The sequence below is a fragment of the Eptatretus burgeri genome, chromosome 18, assembly GCF_056783735.1.
Source record: "Eptatretus burgeri isolate ZD-2024b chromosome 18, Ebu_testis_v1, whole genome shotgun sequence".
Classification (NCBI taxonomy): domain Eukaryota; kingdom Metazoa; phylum Chordata; class Myxini; order Myxiniformes; family Myxinidae; genus Eptatretus; species Eptatretus burgeri.
Window position 1 is genome coordinate 47,879,379 of NC_140978.1, and position 20,844 is coordinate 47,900,222.

The 20,844-nt window shown below is 47.0% G+C and overlaps 2 protein-coding genes across 7 annotated transcripts in view; one reads left to right on the forward strand and one right to left on the reverse strand.

The window, feature by feature from the left end:
• The window catches only part of PLRG1 (pleiotropic regulator 1), a 204,895-nt gene that overhangs the window by 155,276 nt on the left and 28,775 nt on the right, over window positions 1-20,844 (reverse strand). The gene's annotated exons all lie outside the window — the stretch shown is intronic.
• On the forward strand, window positions 8,772-20,266 carry LOC147009054 (uncharacterized). Of its 2 annotated transcripts, XR_015053149.1 has the most exons (4): window positions 8,772-8,864; window positions 9,418-9,567; window positions 17,825-18,074; window positions 18,600-20,266. XR_015053149.1 is itself a non-coding variant. In XM_085863552.1 (2 exons), the coding sequence occupies exon 2, from the start codon at window positions 12,124-12,126 to the stop codon at window positions 13,264-13,266; it is 1,143 nt and encodes a 380-aa protein (XP_085719678.1). In that variant the 5' UTR covers window positions 8,772-8,864; window positions 9,418-12,123; the 3' UTR covers window positions 13,267-14,524. The 2 variants fall into 2 exon arrangements, 1 of the variants encoding a protein (XP_085719678.1); XM_085863552.1 differs by lacking the exons at window positions 17,825-18,074; window positions 18,600-20,266 and having other exon boundaries at window positions 9,418-14,524.

Genomic DNA, 20,844 nt, shown 5'->3' on the forward strand with positions numbered 1-20,844 from the left:
CATGTGTAAAGTTTCGCCTCGATCTGTTCAGCCATTTCAGAGATGATTTTTGAAGGTTTAAAAAAAAAACAACAAAAAAAAAAAACAATATGGCTGCCGATTTACGTGACTGATGACATCATCAAAAAAAATTGTTGACCATTTTATCCCTCGATGACCCTCAAAAATTTTCATTCTGATCGGATGTAGCGTTCTATATTTTCAATTATGACGTCATAACGAAGGCACCGATGACATCATTGAAAAAAAAATCACACTCATTCCCCATGACTACTTGCTATGTACCAAGTTTCAATTTTTCCTTGAGCGGTTTTAGAGTTACAGAGGTCCAAAGTTTTTCCATTTTTCCAACATGGTTGACACACCACGTGACGTATGGCGTCATATTTATCATTAAAACATTCTACATGAGTAGTCACACAGTGGTGAAAATTTTGTCTAAATCCGACAAGCGGTTGTGGAGAAAAACACAAAAGTTCTTGCGGACAAACAGACAGACAGACAGACAGACAGACAGACAGACAAACAAACAAACAAACCCAAATGCAATACCCTCTCCTTTGGCGAGGGTAATAAAGGGATATCTCCATTCCTATCTGTCGTGTCGCTTATTTCACAAATGATCTGGACCACAGGAGTGAGATTACTGCCTTTATTCAATCAATTTAATGAGTGCCTTTATGAGCCCCTGTTGGACTAGGTCCGAAACGGGGGCTTATGGATTTGGTCTCGATTTTTGTGTCCGTGTGTGCGTGTGTGTCTGCAACCATATCTCGGACATGCATGGACCAATTTTATTCGCACTTGGCACAAAAACAACAAATTATGGTATACATGTGGACATCATTTTGTTTCGCAATGCATTCAAAGATGGCCGACCGACAGCCATTTTAGTTGTAAAAAAAAAACAACAAAAACCCAGTGTCGAACATGTCCTCAACCATTTCTCAGGCATGCATTTACTGATCTTGTTCAAACTTGGCACACAGATAATGCATGATGGCTTACATATGCAAGTCATTTGTTTTTCGAGATGAGATCCAAGATGACCAACTGGCGGCCATTTTGTTACTTGAATGTGTCCCCAACCATTTCACGGACATGCATGTCCAATTTTGTTCAAACTTGGCACAAACACAGTACATGATGGCATACAAATGCACCTCACTTTATCTTGTGATCTGATTAAAGATGGCCGACTGGTAGACTGGCGGCCATTTTAGTTGTACATAAATATGGGCTAGCCCTGTAACTCTGTACAACAACATTACAAAAACAATGGAGGCTATGACATTTTATGTCTTTTTTTACTTGTTCAATCAACAAATTTGCTCTGCTGACACTGCTGTCCCTACGCGGTCTTGCAATCCATGACAGGGACTTTACAGCAGACAGAGATTTATGAGAAAGAGTGAGTTTTACAGGAACCAATTTCTCACTCTGCTCATGGGTAAATAACATTCAACAGGTTGTGGTGTATTGTGTTTGTATTATTTATTAAATGTGATTAAAAAAAAATTTATGTTACGGGTACAATAACCAAGAGAATGTCACTTGCTACCATTGAAATCATTGTAATTGCTTCAGCCATTATTGTGCTCGGCAGGATGAAATTAATCAAGAATTCAGTGGATGAACTTTTCGGCGATTTTGTGACCTTTCGATCTGGTGCTTTAGCGAGGTATTCTGGCATCTTCTTCATTCTTGTTACCTCAACCACCGAAAATGGATGGAGATTATGGTTTCAATACTGTCTTTTTGTCTGTCTGCAAGCAGCATATCTCAAAAAGTTATGGACAGATTTGGACGAAATTTGGTGGAGAATTTGGGTGAGTGACAAGGATCAAATGGTTACATTTCGGTGAAGATCCAGATCCAGATACCTCAAAAAAAAAAAAATTCTTCTCCATTGAGAAATGGAGTCAAAAATGATACTTGGCACGATATTTCAAAACATCATGGATGGATTATGACAAAAGTTGGTGGATGAGTAGGGTAGGTGACAAGAACAAGCCAATTTGATTTTGGTTAAAGTCCGGATGCAGAAGCACCCCATTAGTGGGATACAAAACAAACTTCAGGCCGGCGAAGGTATGCACTCTATCGAATACCATTCTAATTAGTTATGACAACGTTCAAGAATAAAAAAAAGTATGGCTGTTAAAAGCGTATTTACTCTATAGCAGCTTTTCAGCATATCATTTTGCACACATTTGATGGGGTGGCCATTTTTCCTCATGCCATACTCTACCATCGACTACTACCATACTCCATGATTAAAATAAGTTTGGGAACCAAATGTGGCAATTGTGGTGGTTGACTTTACGACTGATAAAATTACATCAATAGAAAATGTGAACTGGTCAAGAAACCCAGGGGAATTGTGGATTTAACAGCAGCAGCAAGAACAACAAGACCAAAGTCGATGGCGGGTCATCGCAAATCCCCATGTTTCCCACCTCAAGCAAAGTTGAAAGATGGCAAAAAGTTCCCTGGTGTCCAAGAATGACCCAATATCAAATATTAGATTTTAAAAATAACCTTGTTTTGACCGCTGTGACCTGAACCCCTGCCCCCTCCCTCAGGGCATGAATCAGGGGTTAAACTACCCCCCCCCCCAAAATTTTTTTTTTTAAGTTACATATTCCATGCGTCCCCCAATGTTGATTGCATGTACAAAGTTTCCTTTTTTGAAACACGTTTAAAATGTGCCCGTAATTGCATTTTTTTGGTATTATTAGCCGCGTCGCGTTGCGAACGCTGGCTCGAAGAGAGCTCCGCTTTGTTCTTCTTCTTCTTCTTGTTCTTCTTCTGGTGAAGACAAAACCTTTAGGACGCGGCTCTTGGACACATTTGTCCGTGTTTTACTGTGTTGATCCCACCCCTAACATTTGATCCCAACCCAGGGACCCTGGGGGCAGGGGCCAAAAATACAGCTGCTCTCGCAACTTCTTGCCATATGATAATCGAAACTATGAAGATTGGTAAATTTATGCACAACTGTTTAGGATGAGATAGCGTGATGGACAGACAGAGGAGATTACAATATCGCCCCCCCCATGTTAAAATGATTTTAATTGAATTTATGAGATAAAATGATAATTACCCTTTGCTCATGCTTTAGAAAGAATTTAATAAATATGAACTGGGAAAAGCTGATAGGGAGGTTTGTACGCATTGCGCACATTTCTCTGGAGTAGTAACACCTTGGAAACCTTATCTGTGCTCCATTGGCCCACAGATGGCATGACCAAAAAAAAAATCACATTCCTCACTCCCTTGTCCGGACCACCTGGAGTAAAACTCCGATAAGGAACCGTTTTTCACGTTGTGTTTGTGATTTTAATTTTACAAGACCCATCTGTGCTTTCTCAAAGAACTCCCTGTTTGCTAGTGCCTTTAAAATAATAACCACGCCTTGGTAAGATTACATATATGCTCGATGTAACCCATATAAGGGGAGAGACTGCCTGGGATTTGCAACAGGCTATCTTCCCACGTGCATGTGTGTCACCTTTTATTACTGAATAAACAGCCTCAATTGAAATATAAAGTCCTTTCTGTTTCAAGGTGTTCAAAATATCCACGACAGAATTTGGTGATGAAGATGGGATTGCCTGTCTCAGGAGAGGAAGGGGGTGGGGGCTCTACCCAGCAAACTGCAACCACCTGGTGCCAAGGGGAATAGGGACGAAAGGTAAGAGACCTCATATATCTCTTTTAGAGGGTGAATTGCTCTGGCCGGATAGCCTGCCCTGCTTCTCTCTGTGGGCGTTGTGCAAGCTCGAACCGAAATTTAAAAGGTAAGAATATATATGGCTGTTTATTGAGGGAAATAAAAGGATTTGGGAGTGGTGTCAGGGAGGCCCGGCATTATTCCAGAAGAGGTAAGGGGATGTATGGTTCCTTTAATCGGGTAACAACTTGTCGGGTTTGGATCAATGTGCCAAGTCACAGGGGTTGGCGGGAGGCATTGCACAGAGAGTTGCTTAATTGCCAGTTTGGGAAACGGCAGGGCAATGTGCAGGAAATATGTCACCGAGTCACGGGTTGGCGGAGATGTGGAGGTATTGCCGCAGGGCAAGTGACAAGGGTGGAGTAGTGCACCTAGGTTGCGAGAGCTGGGGGCAATAACAGGTTTGAGAAAGTCACTGTGAATAAAAAGAGTCAAAATAAAGGTTTGATTTCTGAGGACTGATGAGTACTCAAAGCGACTGGAAATAACGTCATGGGAAGTCATCTTCGAAAGCCGCAGGGTGGCTGCTCTCGCCAGCGGGTCAAACGCCGAATATATTGTTGCGGATTCGCGCCCGCCGGCGTGCGAGCGGCCACGTAACTCGAATCGCGGCACGTCGCCCACCGGACGGACAATCCCGTCGTGACCCTCTCGGACTAACGCCGGGAACTAGTCACGGGTGGGCCTTTCGGCCTCACCACGATCGTGCCAATCGGCCCCCCGCGTGGGATAGGGTTGCTCGCCAAATTCGACCTACCTAAGTACCCACACGGAGGGTAGACCGGGCGATCGCACCTCGCCGCAGGTCGACTTCGGACACGGGCCACTTTAAGCGACCCGTTCCGTACTATCGGGATAACCGAGCGGTGTTATCGTCAACCTCGACGGTTCGATTAATTATCGGGCGTATTTAGCCCACGACCAACCCTTTACGTGAAGTAAGATGGAGATTCAATAAAAGAAAAGACGAAGCGAAACGGGAAAAACAGTTCAACATAAAGCACATTTATTCCGCGGCAAACGGAAAGCACACATATACAATTATGCACCAAAAGCAAATGTAAAAGTGACACGACAATTCTGCACAAAAAGCAAATGTAACAAAAGAGACACAATGCAGATCTACTACCGACTACCGAGCACACGGCAACACTTATACAGTTTTACTTCACAGACGGCGCCGACAACACATATACTCAAAGCAAAAGAAAAAGGGACCACCCTCAACTACAAGGGGGCAGACGGGCCTGGGGCCCGAGACCGCGTTGAGCCTACCCGTCTGGTGATGAGCCGCAAAATGGCTGCGGCGCCCCGACTCCACGGGCCTCGCTGGCACTGCCTGGAATGGGGTGGGAACGGGGCCCCCTTCTCACACTATCTCAGCGCGGGGGGAAACAGGAGGGGGTTGTTGATGCTCGGGGGAATGAGGATATCTGGATGGCTTGGGTCCCGCGACGAGCGACTCCACTGCGACCTCGATCGCGTTACCGGCCTCCCCTCTCCGCAGCTCCCCGACTCTGACACGAGCGCCGACCTCCACAAAGATTCTTGGCTTCTCCAGCCTCTCCGGACCCCGACAGACACTCTCTCGACTGCTTTCGCCGCCGCCACAACTCTCCAACTCCTTCCTCTTCTCAACTCTTCAACTCATCCCAACTGCCTCCAACTGCTCAACTCTCTCACTCTTGACAACTGCCTTCACCGCCACCACAACACTCCAACTCTTCCCTCTCCTCAACTCCGTCCAACTGCTAACTCTTCCCAACTGTCCCGATTCGCTCCGTGCTCGGTGCTTTATAGTCCGACAGGAGAAATCATATGCAGATTTTTGGATCAGGAATCGCTCGGGGGCGGAGCCACGCTCCCCATTGGACAGAGGAAAAGTGGGCGTGAATCATTCTTGATCCGCGAATCTGCATATAGCGATTATACTCCGACGCACCTGGAGGCGGGGCCAAATCGCCCCACGCTCGCTGATAGGACGGAACAGAAGTGGGCGTGAATCATTCTTGATCCGATTTCTCGGAAAGGCTGGTGTTTTTGCACCCGCTGCTCGGTGCGCGCCCTGTACGAGTCCAGTATCGGTGCCCACAAGCGGCGCGGGAATGGCGGTGATGCGATGGTTGCGAGGGCGAGATGTGACGGTAAAGGTCGTGGCTGTTGGCGTTGTTGTTGTTGTTGTGAAGCGGCGTTGCGGTTGGTGGTTGTTGTGTGATGGCTGTTGAGACGTGGTTGGTGGTGGTTGTGGTGGTAGTAATGGCGGTTGGTCCAAAATAAAGATAGTAAAAGAAAAACGGCTATCTAAAAGGGTCGCAGCCCGAATGAATGACATTTATTCCCTCTAAACAACGGGTTTGGGCTAACTACACATATACTTACAGAGATATCTCACCTATGGGACCTGAATGGTGGTTTGCGAATTTCGTCAACCACAACAATATGAATGAGACCTTTGGGTCGTGTACTTCAAAAGAAGTGAGGTTGTGGGCAGAGTGGACCAAAAAACAGAGATTCCACCGGGATAGCATAGAAAAGAAGCCATCGCACATGGAACCAAAGTGATTTAACGTGAGGTGTTTAATGGTGATATTGGGTCAATGTTCTGAAAGTATCTGAAATAGTTTGTGTACAACATTTCAGTGCGTGTGGGTATGTGTGTGTCAGACATATATGCCGTTGTGTTTTGCTGACAAGGGTGGGAGAATTATAATGAATTTGTAAATCTACACGAAGCTTGGTGTGCAGAACGAGGAACGTCCGGAAGTGTGCACGATCTGTGCCTGGTTGAGTATATGTAAAGTAGGTTGTTGGGACAATTGACAGTTTGGACAGGCATCAACAAGTGGGGACAGCGAAGGGTTTGTTGATGGCCCTGTGAGACACCAGAACGGGGGACATGTAAACGATATATGTTTGATAAATAAATACCAGCATCAGTATGGGATCTGAACAAATGGTGTAATTCGAAAAAGGCCAGTGCAAATAGTTTTCCGATAGATGAGAGTTTTGATAAGAACAGACTCGAAAACCTAGAGAAGGAAATTTTCAAAACTAGATAGGTTTTGAAAATGGCGATTTTCACAACTTTCGTGACCTCGTGACCTTGACCCTGCCTGACCTCGAATCCGGGGAAAAAAATATGTCGTTGGGTATCACTCATCGACCTCTACCCACATACCAAATTTCATCAAGATCAATTTTTAAAAGTTTTCTTTGTACCGGGAGGTGTTTTTGACCATCTTCCAGGTTACGTGGCGGCCAAACGGGACGGAAATTCAAAATCTGTCAGGTTAGATACAAGATAATAATTTTTACTATCATAATCAATAAACAGGTGCCGAATATCTTGTAGAATGGCAGACTAGATAGGTTTTGAAAATGGCGATTTTTATAACTTACGTGACCTCGTGACCTTGACCCTGACCTTGAACCCGGACAAAAGTTATATCGTTGTGCAACACTCATCGACCTCTACCCACATACTAAGTTTCATCAAGATCAGCAAGAAAAATTAGAATACGAGTAATTCCTGTATATACGGTACATGTTAAATAAATACATGTTTGACCTTCGAATATTTAATTGTTATTTTCTGATATCAATGACGGCGAGAATATTCAAAATTCTTCTTCGGACTTGCAAGAACTACTTCTTAACGCGAGAGCATGACCCCCGCAGACATCTCTGTGACGGATATACTGCATTTTAGAGCATAAAAACGAATTCAGCACACCCAAAAAGCTATAACTAGGCATATTAGAACCCACATCGGAGGGAACTTTCCAGTGGCCAAAAATCGGCCATCTTGGACGCCATTTTGGATTTTTCTGCCATATTGGATGCCTAGTGTCTAGTCCCCGACTGCAAGCAGACATAGCAATCATAATCATCTACAAACATACACATATCAAGTAACATTAACTTATTTTAGCAGGTGTCGGAGTCGATTTCTGTGTCAAAACGCGAAAAAGGCCGCCATTTTGGAAAAAATAGCCGCCGGCGGCCATTATTGGGAGGAAAATTCTAAAAATCGGTGAGTGGGGTTTTTATCCATACTGGAAAGCTACGACGGGTAGCCAACTTGACTAGCGCAAAAAAGTTGCAATATGAAACACCCTAGTGCGCATGCAGTGGTTCGGCTGACCAGCCATGTAACTGTGCCGGAAAGGATGGGATGAAATGGTCTCCAGTCTTTTGTCCACCTTCAGTAGCAGAGGTGATGGTGTGATGTGAGCGCACAAAATATATAAATGGACATCACTGCTCATGCTGTTATATTTGCAAGCAGGTGATGCATCAATGTGTGCCGTCCCTCGGATGGACGTTGACTGGATGCCCCATCTGATAGCATTGGTTTGTGAATGTTAAGGATCTCACAATGTCCTTTGGAAAGAGTAGGTGAGTTATCATGGCATGATGTGGAAATTAATTACATGCAGGCTCTGTGAAGTGTTTGTGTTGAAAAACTGAATGATAATGCTGATTGTGCGAGGAAAGTAGCGCAAAGTGCGACATAGACCGGTGATCCGAGGTCTTGTGGAATATTTAAAGTCGATCATGTGTTTGTTAATGAGTTTGCTTAAAAGGAACTTTCACCACGTTATCTTAAATCGCACTGTTTGAACTTGTGTGTTTCACGTCAGAGTTCTTTCGGCCTTGTGGAAGTGCTTGTTAAAGTCAGGTCCATTGATCAACATTCCAGTATTGGTGGGACCAAGCGTGTACACTTGTTAACAGACGAGTGGGGTGGGGGGGGGGGGGTTCTTAACGTTTGTGACAGTGTTCGTATCACAACGACAGGCCCATGTTTACCCGAACGAACAGCATGCGCCATTGATCACTTACCTCATCTTTATGTGGCTCCAAACACTGCCTGTTATATTTCTGGACACCTGTAATGCTATTAGAAGCATTTCATCTATCAAAGAAATGCCGAGCACATACAAAGCTGACGGATATGGTTTTAAAGGGAACAAACATGCCCTCAAAAGAGGAAAGTGAGGAATGAGCACCGACTACTGATGACATTGCGGCACTACAGGAGTCAACCAAAGTGAATAAAAAAGCCAGATGGAAGGAGACGTGATGCCGCTGTAATGTGGAAACAAAGCTGGTTTTCAGAAAGAAGGTAAGGTAGTTGTCCCAAAGGCGCTTTTGCCATGGCTTGCTCGTTTGGCTCACGTTAGTGGCCGTATGAGCAAACGGGGGATGCAGATGTAGGTGCGTTGAACATGGCACGCTCCGTGGTTTACGGCTGTGACAGAGAATTTTTGTACTCGCTGTATGTATTGTCAACACCATAATGTTGGTGAAGTGTTTTAACAACCGGAAGGAGCTCATCACATCAGATATTACGAAGTAACTCTGTAAAGCTTTGCAAATAAAACAACACTTCCACTGTGCAAACCATCCTGAGTCTGCAGAGCAAGTCGAGTGCCAGGACAGCATACTGAAGAACAAACTTGCTAAAATATGTGATTAAACAGGTTTGAAATGGCCGGAGGCTATTCCTCTGGCACTGATGTCAATGAAACCAACGGTAAACAGGTGCAGTGGACTATCCCCACATGAAATACTGATGGGGAGGCAACTGTGAGTGCCGGTAACAGCTCCAATAACTTTGAAACAGATATACACATGATGGATGACACAATGATTAACTTTTGTGTTGCCTTAACAAGACTTGTCAAGGAATTCCACTCGCAAGTCAAACAAGCGCGACCGGAACCGGCTGCGGAGCACCACCACGGCATCCAGCCGGGTGACTGGATGTACATCAAGGTGTTCAATCAGAAGAACGCACTGAAGGCACATTGGACCAACCCCACCAGGTATTATTGTTTACCCACACAGCTGTCAAGTGTGAAGGTAAGCCATCATGTACTCACAAATCTCATTGCAAAAGAGCATACAGGAAATTGTGAGAATAGAGGAAAGCCGCAAGTGGGAAAAGCGTTACCAAAGGTTTATGGTATGTGTGGCAGTGTTTCTAATCAGCATGTGCATAAGTGATAACATGGATGATAACAGACAGTGAGAGCATTATTGGAATGCCAGGGAGAGCAGAATGTTCGGTAGGTTTGGAGCAAGGGAAACCAGGAATGGGTTGTGATAGTAAGAAGGGAAGAAGAAGATAAGCATCGAGACCAATTGCATAAGAAAGGTGTGTATGGGATAAACACCTTTTTGACCCTGTTAAACAATTACGCAATGAAGGAAAATAAGGCGAAGTGTTGGGTATGTGTCCACTTCCCACACTCTTCAATAACAGGATTGTCATTAAAGGTGATCCCATTTGAGGAAATTGATTACTGCGGAGCCAGATGGTACCATAACTATGCCTTGAATCGAACAAGTCATGTTCGAGCTTTGCGGGTGGGTGGTACCCTCCCTGCTTGGTGAACAAACCCCCGTACTTTAGGGTTACATACAAACATGCTGGGTTCCATTGCCGAACCTGGACGAATCCGAGCAGCAAATTTTATGCAGGCAAATCTACCTGGAATTCATCAATAGAGGTAAACGACATAGCAGACAACCAGAAAGGCAGGAATGAAACATATGCTAAAGTAGCAACAAACGGCACATATTTTGTGTGTGGGTTTAGAGCCTATTCTTGGTTGCCACTTAATTGGACCGGATCCTGTTACTTGGGTTACAGTATGTGGTGCCACATATACGTCTAATCACGAACCTGCTGTCTAAAGGTATTCTACGACGCAAGAGGAGCATTTCAAAAGGGGAACTCGCAGCAATGTCAATTGTTCCCCGATAGTTGTCGTGGAAAGCTGGGAGAGAGCTGATTGAAATGGCAGCCTCGTTGGAGGAATTGGGGAACAAAACTGCTGATGACTGAGAAAGTCAACGCTGAGGTGGCGGCCCTGCGCACAATGACCATGCAAAATACGATAGCCTTAGACATGATCTTGGCAGCCCAAGGAGGTACTTGTGCCATAACTGGGAAATAATGTTGCACCTACATTCCGGATAACTCTGAAAAGATCCATGATGTGATACAGCATGTAAGGAAGGTAGCTGCAAAATACCATGAATATACTAAAGGATGGGAGTTTGGATCCTGGTTAAAGGGAATGTTTGGTGGATGGGAAGCATGGACACACCATATCTTGTTTGTTGGACTCATGATATAGTCACTGTTATTGTCGTCATAGCATGCATAAAAGCAATAATCGGTGCGCGCGCGCGCGTGTGTGTGTGTGTGTGTGTGTGTGTGTGTGTGTGTGTGTGTGTGTGTGTGTGTGTGTGTGTGTGTGTGTGTGTGTGTGTGTGTGTGTGTGTGTGTGTGTGTTGTGTGTTGTGTGTGTTGTGTGTGTGTGTGTGTGTGGTGTGTGTACGTGTGTGTGTGTGTACGCGTAGTCTGGAGACTGTGCTGGCCATTCCATGATTTGAAGCCTACAGTCTTGTTATGTTCTTCTAAGGTAGTTCTGACATAGCCTGGAGGTATGTTTTGAGTCATTATCTTGCTGCAGGATGAAACCCTGACCAACAAGGCGTAGACCAAAGGGTATTGCATGGTGCTGCAAAATGCTGTGGTAGTCCTTTGTGTTCAGGGTGCCAGTTACTCTGTGCAAGTCGCCGACTCTGGATACAGCATAAGAGCCCCAGATCACCACGCTTCCTCCTCCATGTTTGACAGTTGGTGTCACACACTGAGGAACCATCTTTTCGCCTACTTGACGGAGTACCAAAACCCTGCGTGATGAACCGAAGATTTCAAATTTTGATTCATCGGTCCATAAGACCTTCCAGTTTTCAGTAATCCACTAGTGGTGCTTCACGGCCCAGGCAAGCCTCTTTTTCTTATTTTGCCATCTTAGCAATGGCTTGCTTACTGCCACTCGACTTGTCAAACCTGCAGCTCCAAGTCTTCTCTTCATAGTTGAAACTGAGACTTCCTTACTTCGACCAGTGCTAAGCTGTGCTTGAAGCTGCTGTCCTGTGAGCCGCCTATAACGCAAGCTGTTGACTCTCAAAAACTTGTCTTCTGATTGTTAGAGAACATTGTGCTTTACGGTACTTCTACATATCGACGGTCCCCTGTGCCAGTGCGCATGCGCAGCCTGAGCCGGAGCCAGGGATGTTGTGGGTGTTTCAACCTGTTCAATACTTGTTTGATTATTGTCGTTCCACGCTAATAAAGTGGTCGAACAAATTGAACTCTGTTCTTATTTATAATCAAACAACTTGATGCAGTCGAGTAAAGATCGTCGGTGCTGAGGAGGACACGACTGGGTGAAAACGGACCACGAGAACGTCGACAGTGAGTTTGGATTTCTCGGGTACTGTACCCAATCTTCGCCCCCAGGACACTGTACACACGTGTGCATCACCGAAAATAGAACGTTTACTCCAGAATAACTGTTCCTATGGCGCCGGTGGAAGCAGAGTGCCCGATCGAGGGTTGTGATTATATGGCTACACACGCAGAGGCGGCAGTGGTGGCCGCCATGTTGAGTATACACGGCACTGTGCACGTCGCCGCCCCGAGGGCGGCGAGCTCGAATGCCAAGATGGAGAAACTCAAGCGTCCCTCCAGGGCACTGGCCGGAACGGGCGAGGCCTGGTCGTACTTCATAACCCGCTGGGGCGAATACAAAACAGGTACTAAGCTTGTCGGACCCGACATAGTCACGCAACTACTGGAGTGCTGTGAGGAGGAGCTGAGAAAGGACCTCACTCGCGCGGCAGGTAGGAGCCTCGTGGGCAGCGATGAAGAAGACGTCCTCGCCGCCATGAAGGCGCTCGCCGTCCGGACGGAGAACACGATGGTAGCTCGAGTGGCCCTGTCTAACATGCGGCAGGGACACGAGGAACCCGTCCGGTCGTTCCACGCCCGCATCAAGGGGCAGGCGGACACGTGCAAGTATGAAATGAAGTGCACCAAGGCGGGGTGCGATCAGGTCAACGACTTCACGGAAGAGATATTGCGCAACGTGGTTGCCCGTGGCATCGCGGACCAAGCAATACAACTTGACCTACTCGGTGAGAAGAACCAGGACATGCCATTAAAGGACATGATAGAGTATATCGAGGCCAAAGAGTCTGGAAAACGCTCGGCATCGCGCCTGCTTGACACTCAGAGCATGGACGCGATCAGTAGTTCGTATCGGCGGGGAAAGCGACAGGACGTCCGCGCCAGAGTAGGAGCCAGGCCGGAAAAACGGAAGGCCAAGCCCAAAGGAGTATGCATCTACTGCGGCGAGGTGGGCCACGGCAAAACACCTCAATGGCGCGCCAGACGCGCCGAGTGCCCCGGATACAGTAAAAAGTGCCGGAAGTGTGACCGCCAGAATCACCTCGACAAGGCGTGCCTGGGCGGCCGATCGGCAAGACCCCCATCTAAGGAGACCGAGGGGATGTACGACGAGCAGACGGCAGCCTTCGTCGAGCTATGCACGGTCACCATGGCCAGCACAGAGGACGAAATGCGCACGCTTCCCCTCGCTCACCACCTGTACGATGATATGTGCGATAAGTGGATGAAACGCATATCCGACCCGCAGCCATAAGTCAACCTCACTCTCACCAACAAGCGCGAGGATTACAAAGCGCTGGGTTTTAACCTCCTGAAACACACCCGTGCGGTAACCCTACCCGCTATGGCAGACACAGGGTGCCAGAGCTGCCTGATCAGCATTAAAGTCGTCCAACAAATGGGCCTGAGTACCGAGGACCTCATACCTGTATCCATGACCATGAAGGCCGCAAACAACAGAGGAATTCGTATCCTCGGAGCCGTGGTAGTCAGATTCGCCGGTAACAGTGACGACGCTCGGAGATTGGAGACGCGCCAAATCGCGTACGTGACGGACTCTTTAGACCGCATATTCCTCTCCCGCGCGGCCTGCATGGACCTGGGAATGATCTCGGACAGATTCCCGACACTCCCGAGAGGTGAATCTGACGACCTCGGAATTGTGCGACTGCCCGCGACGTGCGGAGCCGCCGACCAAGCCGACCGCACTCCCCATGCCAGCGACCGAGGCCAACAGCGAGGCACTACAGTCACATTTACTCAGGATGTATGCTCAGAGCACATTCAACACGTGCCCACACCAGCCACTACCGAGAATGACCGGCCCGCCACTACGTCTTATGCTCAATGAGAACGCGACACCGGTTGCCCATCACACTCCCATCGCCGTGGCCATACATTGGCAAGATGAGGTAAAAGCAGGCCTCGACCAGGACGTTCAGCTCGGCGTGTTGGAGGAAGTACCCGTCGGCACGCCGGTGACATGGTGTCACCGCATGGTAATTTGCGCGAAAAAGAATGGCAAGCCGCGACGGACCGTCGACTTTCAGGCCTTGAACAAGCATGCGTTCCGCGAGACCCACCACACCCAATCCCCGTTCCACCAGGCGAGACGCGTACCTAACGGGAAGCGCAAGACAGTATTCGACGCATGGAACGGTTACCATAGCGTCCGCCTACACGAGGACGACCGCCACAAGACGACCTTCATCACTCCATGGGGGCGCTACCGGTACCTATCTGCCCCACAAGGGTATATGGCATCGGGGGACGGTTACTCACGACGATACGATGAGATCGTCGCGGACATTGGTAACAAGACCAAGTGCGTAGATGACACGCTACTATGGTCAGACACGATTGAGGGGAGCTACTTCCAGGTGGTCCAATGGCTGGATATATGCGGCCGGAATGGAATCATCCTCAACCCGGAGAAGTTTGTCTTCAGCGCACCCACGGTGGACTTCGCGGGCTTCACCATCACCATGACCGACGTGCGACCGTGCAGCCGCTACCTGGAAGCAATCCACGATTTCCCACAACCGCGTAACATCACCGACGTCAGATCGTGGTTCGGGCTTGTCAACCAGGTGGCATACGCCTTTAGTATGGCCGAACGAATGCAGCCATTCCGGAAGCTCCTGAAAAGTGGAGAACGCTTCCAGTGGTCCATGGAGTTAGAGGACATATTCCGCGAGTCGAAAGACGTGATCGTACAAGAAATCGAACACGGTGTCCGCATATTTGACAAAACTAAGCCAACATGCATCGCCACGGACTGGTCGAAGGAGGGAATCGGATTCTGGTTGCTTCAAAAGCACTGCCGATTTGTGCCAGTTAGACCATTCTGCTGCACTGATGGATGGAAAATAACCCTGGTCGGCAGCAGATTTACACACGCGGCAGAATCCAGATACGCGCCCATAGAGGGCGAGGCTCTCGCAGTCGCGGACGCCTTGGACAAGGCGCGCTACTTCGTACTGGGCTGCGAGAACCTGATCGTTGCGGTAGACCACAAACCACTGCTGAAACTCCTTTCGGACAGAGCACTTGACGACATACCCAACCCCTGCCTCAGGAACCTCAAGGAGAAGACCCTGCATTATCGCTTCCGCATCATACATATCCCGGGCATGAAGAACAAGGCGGCAGATGCCATGTCGCGCAGGCCGGTCGGCACCACGCGACCTCCACTCATGAACCTTCAAGATGACAATGCCACCATAGCGACCCACCTCCAACCAAGCACGCACACCGACGTCCTGTCCCTCCTACGCCAAACTGAGCCAGAGTATGACGACGACGTCGAGGAGGACAACCTGGCATGGTGTGCCGCGGGCCTCAAATCATTGTGATCAGTAACATGGGATCGCGTCAGGAACGCCACCAGCAGCGATGGCGATATGCACATATTGGAGGGAATGACAATGAATGGCATCCCCGACTCAAAAATCGAGATGCCAGAGACAATTCGCGACTATCACCAGTACCGCGAGAACATTACATCGACAGATGGAGTGATCCTATACAAGGACCGAGTAGTCATACCACCCTCACTCCGCGGCGATGTGCTGAGCGCCCTACACGCTGCCCACCAGGGCATATCAATGATGACCGCCCGCGCAGAATCCTCTGTATTCTGGCCAGGCATGTCGGCCGACATCAGCGCCACTCAGAAAAACTGCGAACACTGCCACCGGATGGCACCATCACAGCCTGGAGCGCCACCAACTCCACCTATTCCGGTCGTTTACCCCTTTCAGGCAGTGTGCTCGGACTTCTTTGTACACAGGGGTGCACACTACCTTGTGACGGTGGACAGATACTCGAACTGGCCGATCATCTCAAAGTCGACGGGTGGCGCCGCCGGACTCATAAACCACTTACGTCGCGCCTTCGTGACGTACGGGACACCAGAAGAGCTCGCGTCGGATGGGGGACCGGAGTTCACCTCCACCGAGACCAGGTCATTCCTGCACAGATGGGGCGTACACCACCGCTTGTCATCGGTGGCCTTCCCTCACAGCAACTGTCGCGCGGAGATTGGAGTTAAGACAATGAAACGACTCATCACAGACAACACCAGCCCGCAGGGAGAACTTGACACTGATGCTGTGCAGAGAGCGATACTACAATATCGTAACACGCCTGACCCTGACACGAAGATCTCCCCGGCAATGTGTGTCTTCGGCCGCCCGATACGCGATTTCATCCCAATTATCCCCGGGAAGTACAGACCGCACGACACTTGGCATGAGACCCTGAAAGCGAGGGAGGAGGCCCTCCGCAAACGTCATATCCGCACAGCCGACACCTGGGCAGAACACACCAAACGCCTTCCGCCACTTGCTGTAGGGGACCTAGTCCGCGTACAGAACCAGACAGGATTCCACCCAAAAAAATGGGACAAGACAGGCAGTATCGTGGAGGTACGCCAACACGACCAATACGTGATCAAGATCGACTGCTCGGGCAGAGTCACACTTCGGAACAGGAAATTCCTGCGCAAGTTTAGCCCAGTTCGCAATGACCAGCTGCCACCCTGGTCTATCTATGATGATCTAGCAACCCGCATCACTGTACCTGCACCCGTTGTAACACCGCAACTGCCTGACCTCGACAGCGAACCCGTGACATCTGCGACGCCAACGGGGCCCACGCCGGCACTGACGTCAGTATGCACACCCCAGCGCAAGACGACACCCGTTTCAGACACGCCAGCAGCACCAGGACGAGGCACACCGAGGCGCGCGATCCTTCAGACGCCACCATCGGCCCCTGAAACCCCGAGAGCCCCATCCTCACTGGGGCCTGATGTGACACCACCAGCACCAGCAATAGGTCAACGCCGATCCACCAGAGCGACCAGCGTGCCTGCCTGGCACAAGGACTACTCCATGGAATAGTCACACGATGGGCGATATAAACTTTTGTTCATTCATTAAACTTAATATTTTCTCAGCCTTTATCTATTAACATAATAAAGACTCGGAGGGAGATAGAGAACATTGTACTTTACGGTACTTCTACATATCGACGGTCCCCTGTGCCAGTGCGCATGCGCAGCCTGAGCCGGAGCCAGGGATGTTGTGGGTGTTTCAACCTGTTCAATACTTGTTTGATTATTGTCGTTCCACGCTAATAAAGTGGTCGAACAAATTGAACTCTGTTCTTATTTAATTGTGTTGTGGCTATGGGTTTGCCAGACCTCTTCCTGTCAGAGTTTCCTCAAGTTTCCAAGTGTCTTTTGATGATGTACGAAACTGTACTCACTGACACCTTGGCTTCTTTGCAATTTCTCTAAAGGAAAGACCTTCACTTTTAAGGGTTACTACATGACCCGTGATATAATGGTCTGTCTGTCTTCCTTTGTTAATTGTCTTTTTCTCACCATTATGACAGCAATATACTACTTCCTGCAGTGCAATATTGTCCAAATAATGCTTCAGAGGGTGCAGCAACACAGTGTGTTCCAACACTGCTTTTATATAGACAGAGGGTTTGTAACTAATCAACAAAAGTTGGGACACCTGGAGGAATTGTTTGCATTAACTTTCAAGGCTCAATTTACTTCCATTGCTGCAGAAAAACTGCAGTTGCTAACCCATTACTTACTCCCTGAAAAGGGCCTTTATAAACAACTCTGAAATTTACATTATTTTTCAGTTTTTGGTGACCTAAACTTCTCTTTTTTTAACCTCTGGCAGTTTACCGCTTAGCTTTGTACCATTTCAGGTTATTCACTGGACTTGAACTGCTTAAATTTCAGTAAAAACTGAAAAATGGGGGTGTTCTAAAACTTTTGACCGTAGTGTACATCTGCCATCTGGATCCACCTACTACATCTGCTTGCCTCTCGATCTTTGACTTTGCATGCTGACTCCACCCTTCTCCACCCACTCGCCGCTGGCTTCACTGACTACCTCTCGCCGCCATCTCCACCCACTGCTCTTCCTCACGCCACATGGCCTCACCCTTTCTCTGGACCAGGTGCACGTGCTGTGCCAGGAGACGACGCGGCAACCCTTAACTGGGATCGCTCGGCGAAGCATCCCGCAAAAGGTACTGAGTCTCCTCTTCTTTATTGAGATTAACTCCTCTTCATCGTGTGTGTGTGTGTGTGTGTGTGTGTGTGTGTGTGTGTGTGTGTGTGTGTGTGTGTGTGTGTGTGTGTGTGTGTGTGTGTGTGTGTGTGTGTGTGTGTGTGTGTGTGTGTGTGTGTGTGTGTGTGTGTCCTCACTTAAGTTAAGAGTGCAGAAGAATTATATCGGGATGTCTGCTCTGTGTCTGCTTTGTAAGTTGCTTGTTTTGTTGTCGCACCACACATTTATTTTTGTCCCGACTTACACACAACAATAAATCTATTAATTATGCAACATGCTTAATTGTCGTTTTTCGATTAATCAATTAATTATCAATTTATTAATTCCTTCTTCATTTACTTTCTCATCTGGGCAATATCCCAGGCACCTTTTGAGCTGGGAAGCTGATACTTGGACATGACAGTGAACAAGTTTTTTGGTTATCAAGGGTATTTTTGATTAATTGATGAATCGTTTTTTGATGAATAATTTTATTTTCAAAAAGTTGCAGATTCAGAGGAAACATTGGTGGTTTTGGTATCCATCCAACCATCCATCCATCCATACCATACTCTGTGCAGAGTGTTGGGGCTGCCTAAGGACCACTGCTGCTGCTGCACTGGGCTGCTGCACCACTCCGATGCAGGATACCAGCAAGCTGGTACTCAATTTGCAGAGTTTTCGGTTTGCTATTAGTCAATTGACGAAAAAATTGATTATTTTATGATTATTATTCATTTAATTTAATGACTGAATTGATCAATTCATCATTACACCACTCCCTCCCAACTCCGTCTCCATCTGCTGCATGGCGACATTGCCGGGCACCGAAGGCAATGTCACGTGCTGGAGGATTTGTTATTTATTTATTTGGCATGAGGGCGGTGAACTTTGAATGCACCTCTACTTGTTCTTACACCCTTTTATTTCACTTCATCTGAACTTTGTTTGTTTGTCCCATTTCAAATCTTTGAGCCGTTCGTTTTCTAGGTTCCATATGCCCGAGCGAGCTGAAATTTGGCCAATGGTCCTCTTTTCTGGTACATTTTCATCTACCAAAATTTGACAGATCTTTGATGTACTGATCCCAGTCCCACCTCAGTACGATCTGAGAATTGATGGCATTTTAAATTGATGCCTATTTTAAATTGGTTTAAAACTTCCCCCAAGGTTTCCCGAGTTGAAGTCAGGAGACTGCATGGTTTAAGTCAGAGTCAAGAGATCTGTTTTAAATTATTGCTGCCTACTGGGAAAAAAAGGGAACTTGAAAAGAAAAGCATGTCGGCCACAGAGACAATTGTCAGGTTTGTGAGGCACGTGACAGGCCAAGATCATGAGGTAGCTGTTACGTTACCGGTGTCGATGCAATTTCTCCAAAATTAGCACAATGGGTTTGAGGGTGATAAAAACAATAAGAAAAGTTAATTAAAACTTGATCTTAAAATAAATGTATTGAATCTGAAATGGAAAAGGTACTCAAATATGGTATGATTCTATGTGCTTGAACATGTATCCATTATAAATTTTAATTAACATAATCATATCTTTCCTCTGTATTGAAAGATGTCGACCTGTCTGGTAAATATATGATAAGCAGGCTGACCTTTCAAATAAGTTTAATTCAGTGCAAGAGAATTGCCTATCATTTAAAAGCTATCTTGCTTTCTAAGGGATTTTTATTAAAGGCACCAAAAAGTTGGATGGGGAATATGATTTGAGTACAACTGCAATGTGGGTCGAAGGAAATGTCTAGATGTATTCACCAAGCTCTAATTGCTTCAAGATAGTATATATTCCCCAGTCTGTTAGAAGAAGACTGACTTTTAACCTACATACTATAGAAATCTATCAAAATGCCCAAAAGGGTTGAAGTTTGAGTCATTCTATCATTCTGTGCATCATTCTGTACCGGGAGAGAATCTACACATCTGGGGAACATATGTTACAACAACTCAACCAAATCAAGCTGGCGGCTGCACGGAAGCTGAAGATGAGCTCCACCTGGGAATATCAAGACCTGACAAACTGGCGCCAGCATTTGGAAATAAAAAAATACTATGTCCCACTAGATTCAAAATAAAGGACTTAACTTTATCATGTATTTCAGAGATCTGGAGCAAGTCTGTGTTCCGATCCTCCATATGCGCATATGTATGTGTTTGTTTGTATTTGTTTATGTTGTTTGTTAAATAAATGACTCAAATGTAGAGGATGACTAAGAAATTTCCTCTTCACCGGTTAACCAATGGTCTCTGGGATAAACTCTGCAATACTTAGTAACAAAAATTGGGTGATTTTCTGGGGGAAAAACCTGGAAACACTGTGCTGTTGCAAGGGCCGTTTTAATAGACCTTATGTCCTCTGACGCGATGATCCATCATCACATGCTGACACTAGCTGCCATTCCGTAAGCCGATACGAATGGTCTGTTATGCCTTTAAAGTGTTACAGAATTATTCCTATGGTGTTGCAGGTCGTTTAGATGAGACTGCACTCTACGATGAATATTTGAGGTAAAATATGTTGCAGTGGGGATTGTGATGTGGTGTTGGAAGGGCCAGCAATTTTGATGTGGTGTTGGAAGGGCCGGGGACAGACAATCCTTGTTTAGTAGCAGGGAAGGTTAGAGTTGCTGCTCATCTCAGCGTGAGGAAAACGAGCCACATGTCCATACAGCGGCAGCTGATGCTCACAGACTATGCAGGTAACAATACTAATAAAAGGCAATGTGTGCGTGTCATCTCCATAAC

Excerpts from the sequence above, each read along its gene's own strand:
- LOC147009054 (XM_085863552.1), top strand. The coding sequence starts at position 12,124 with ATGGCGCCGGTGGAAGCAGAGTGCCCGATCGAGGGTTGTGATTATATG.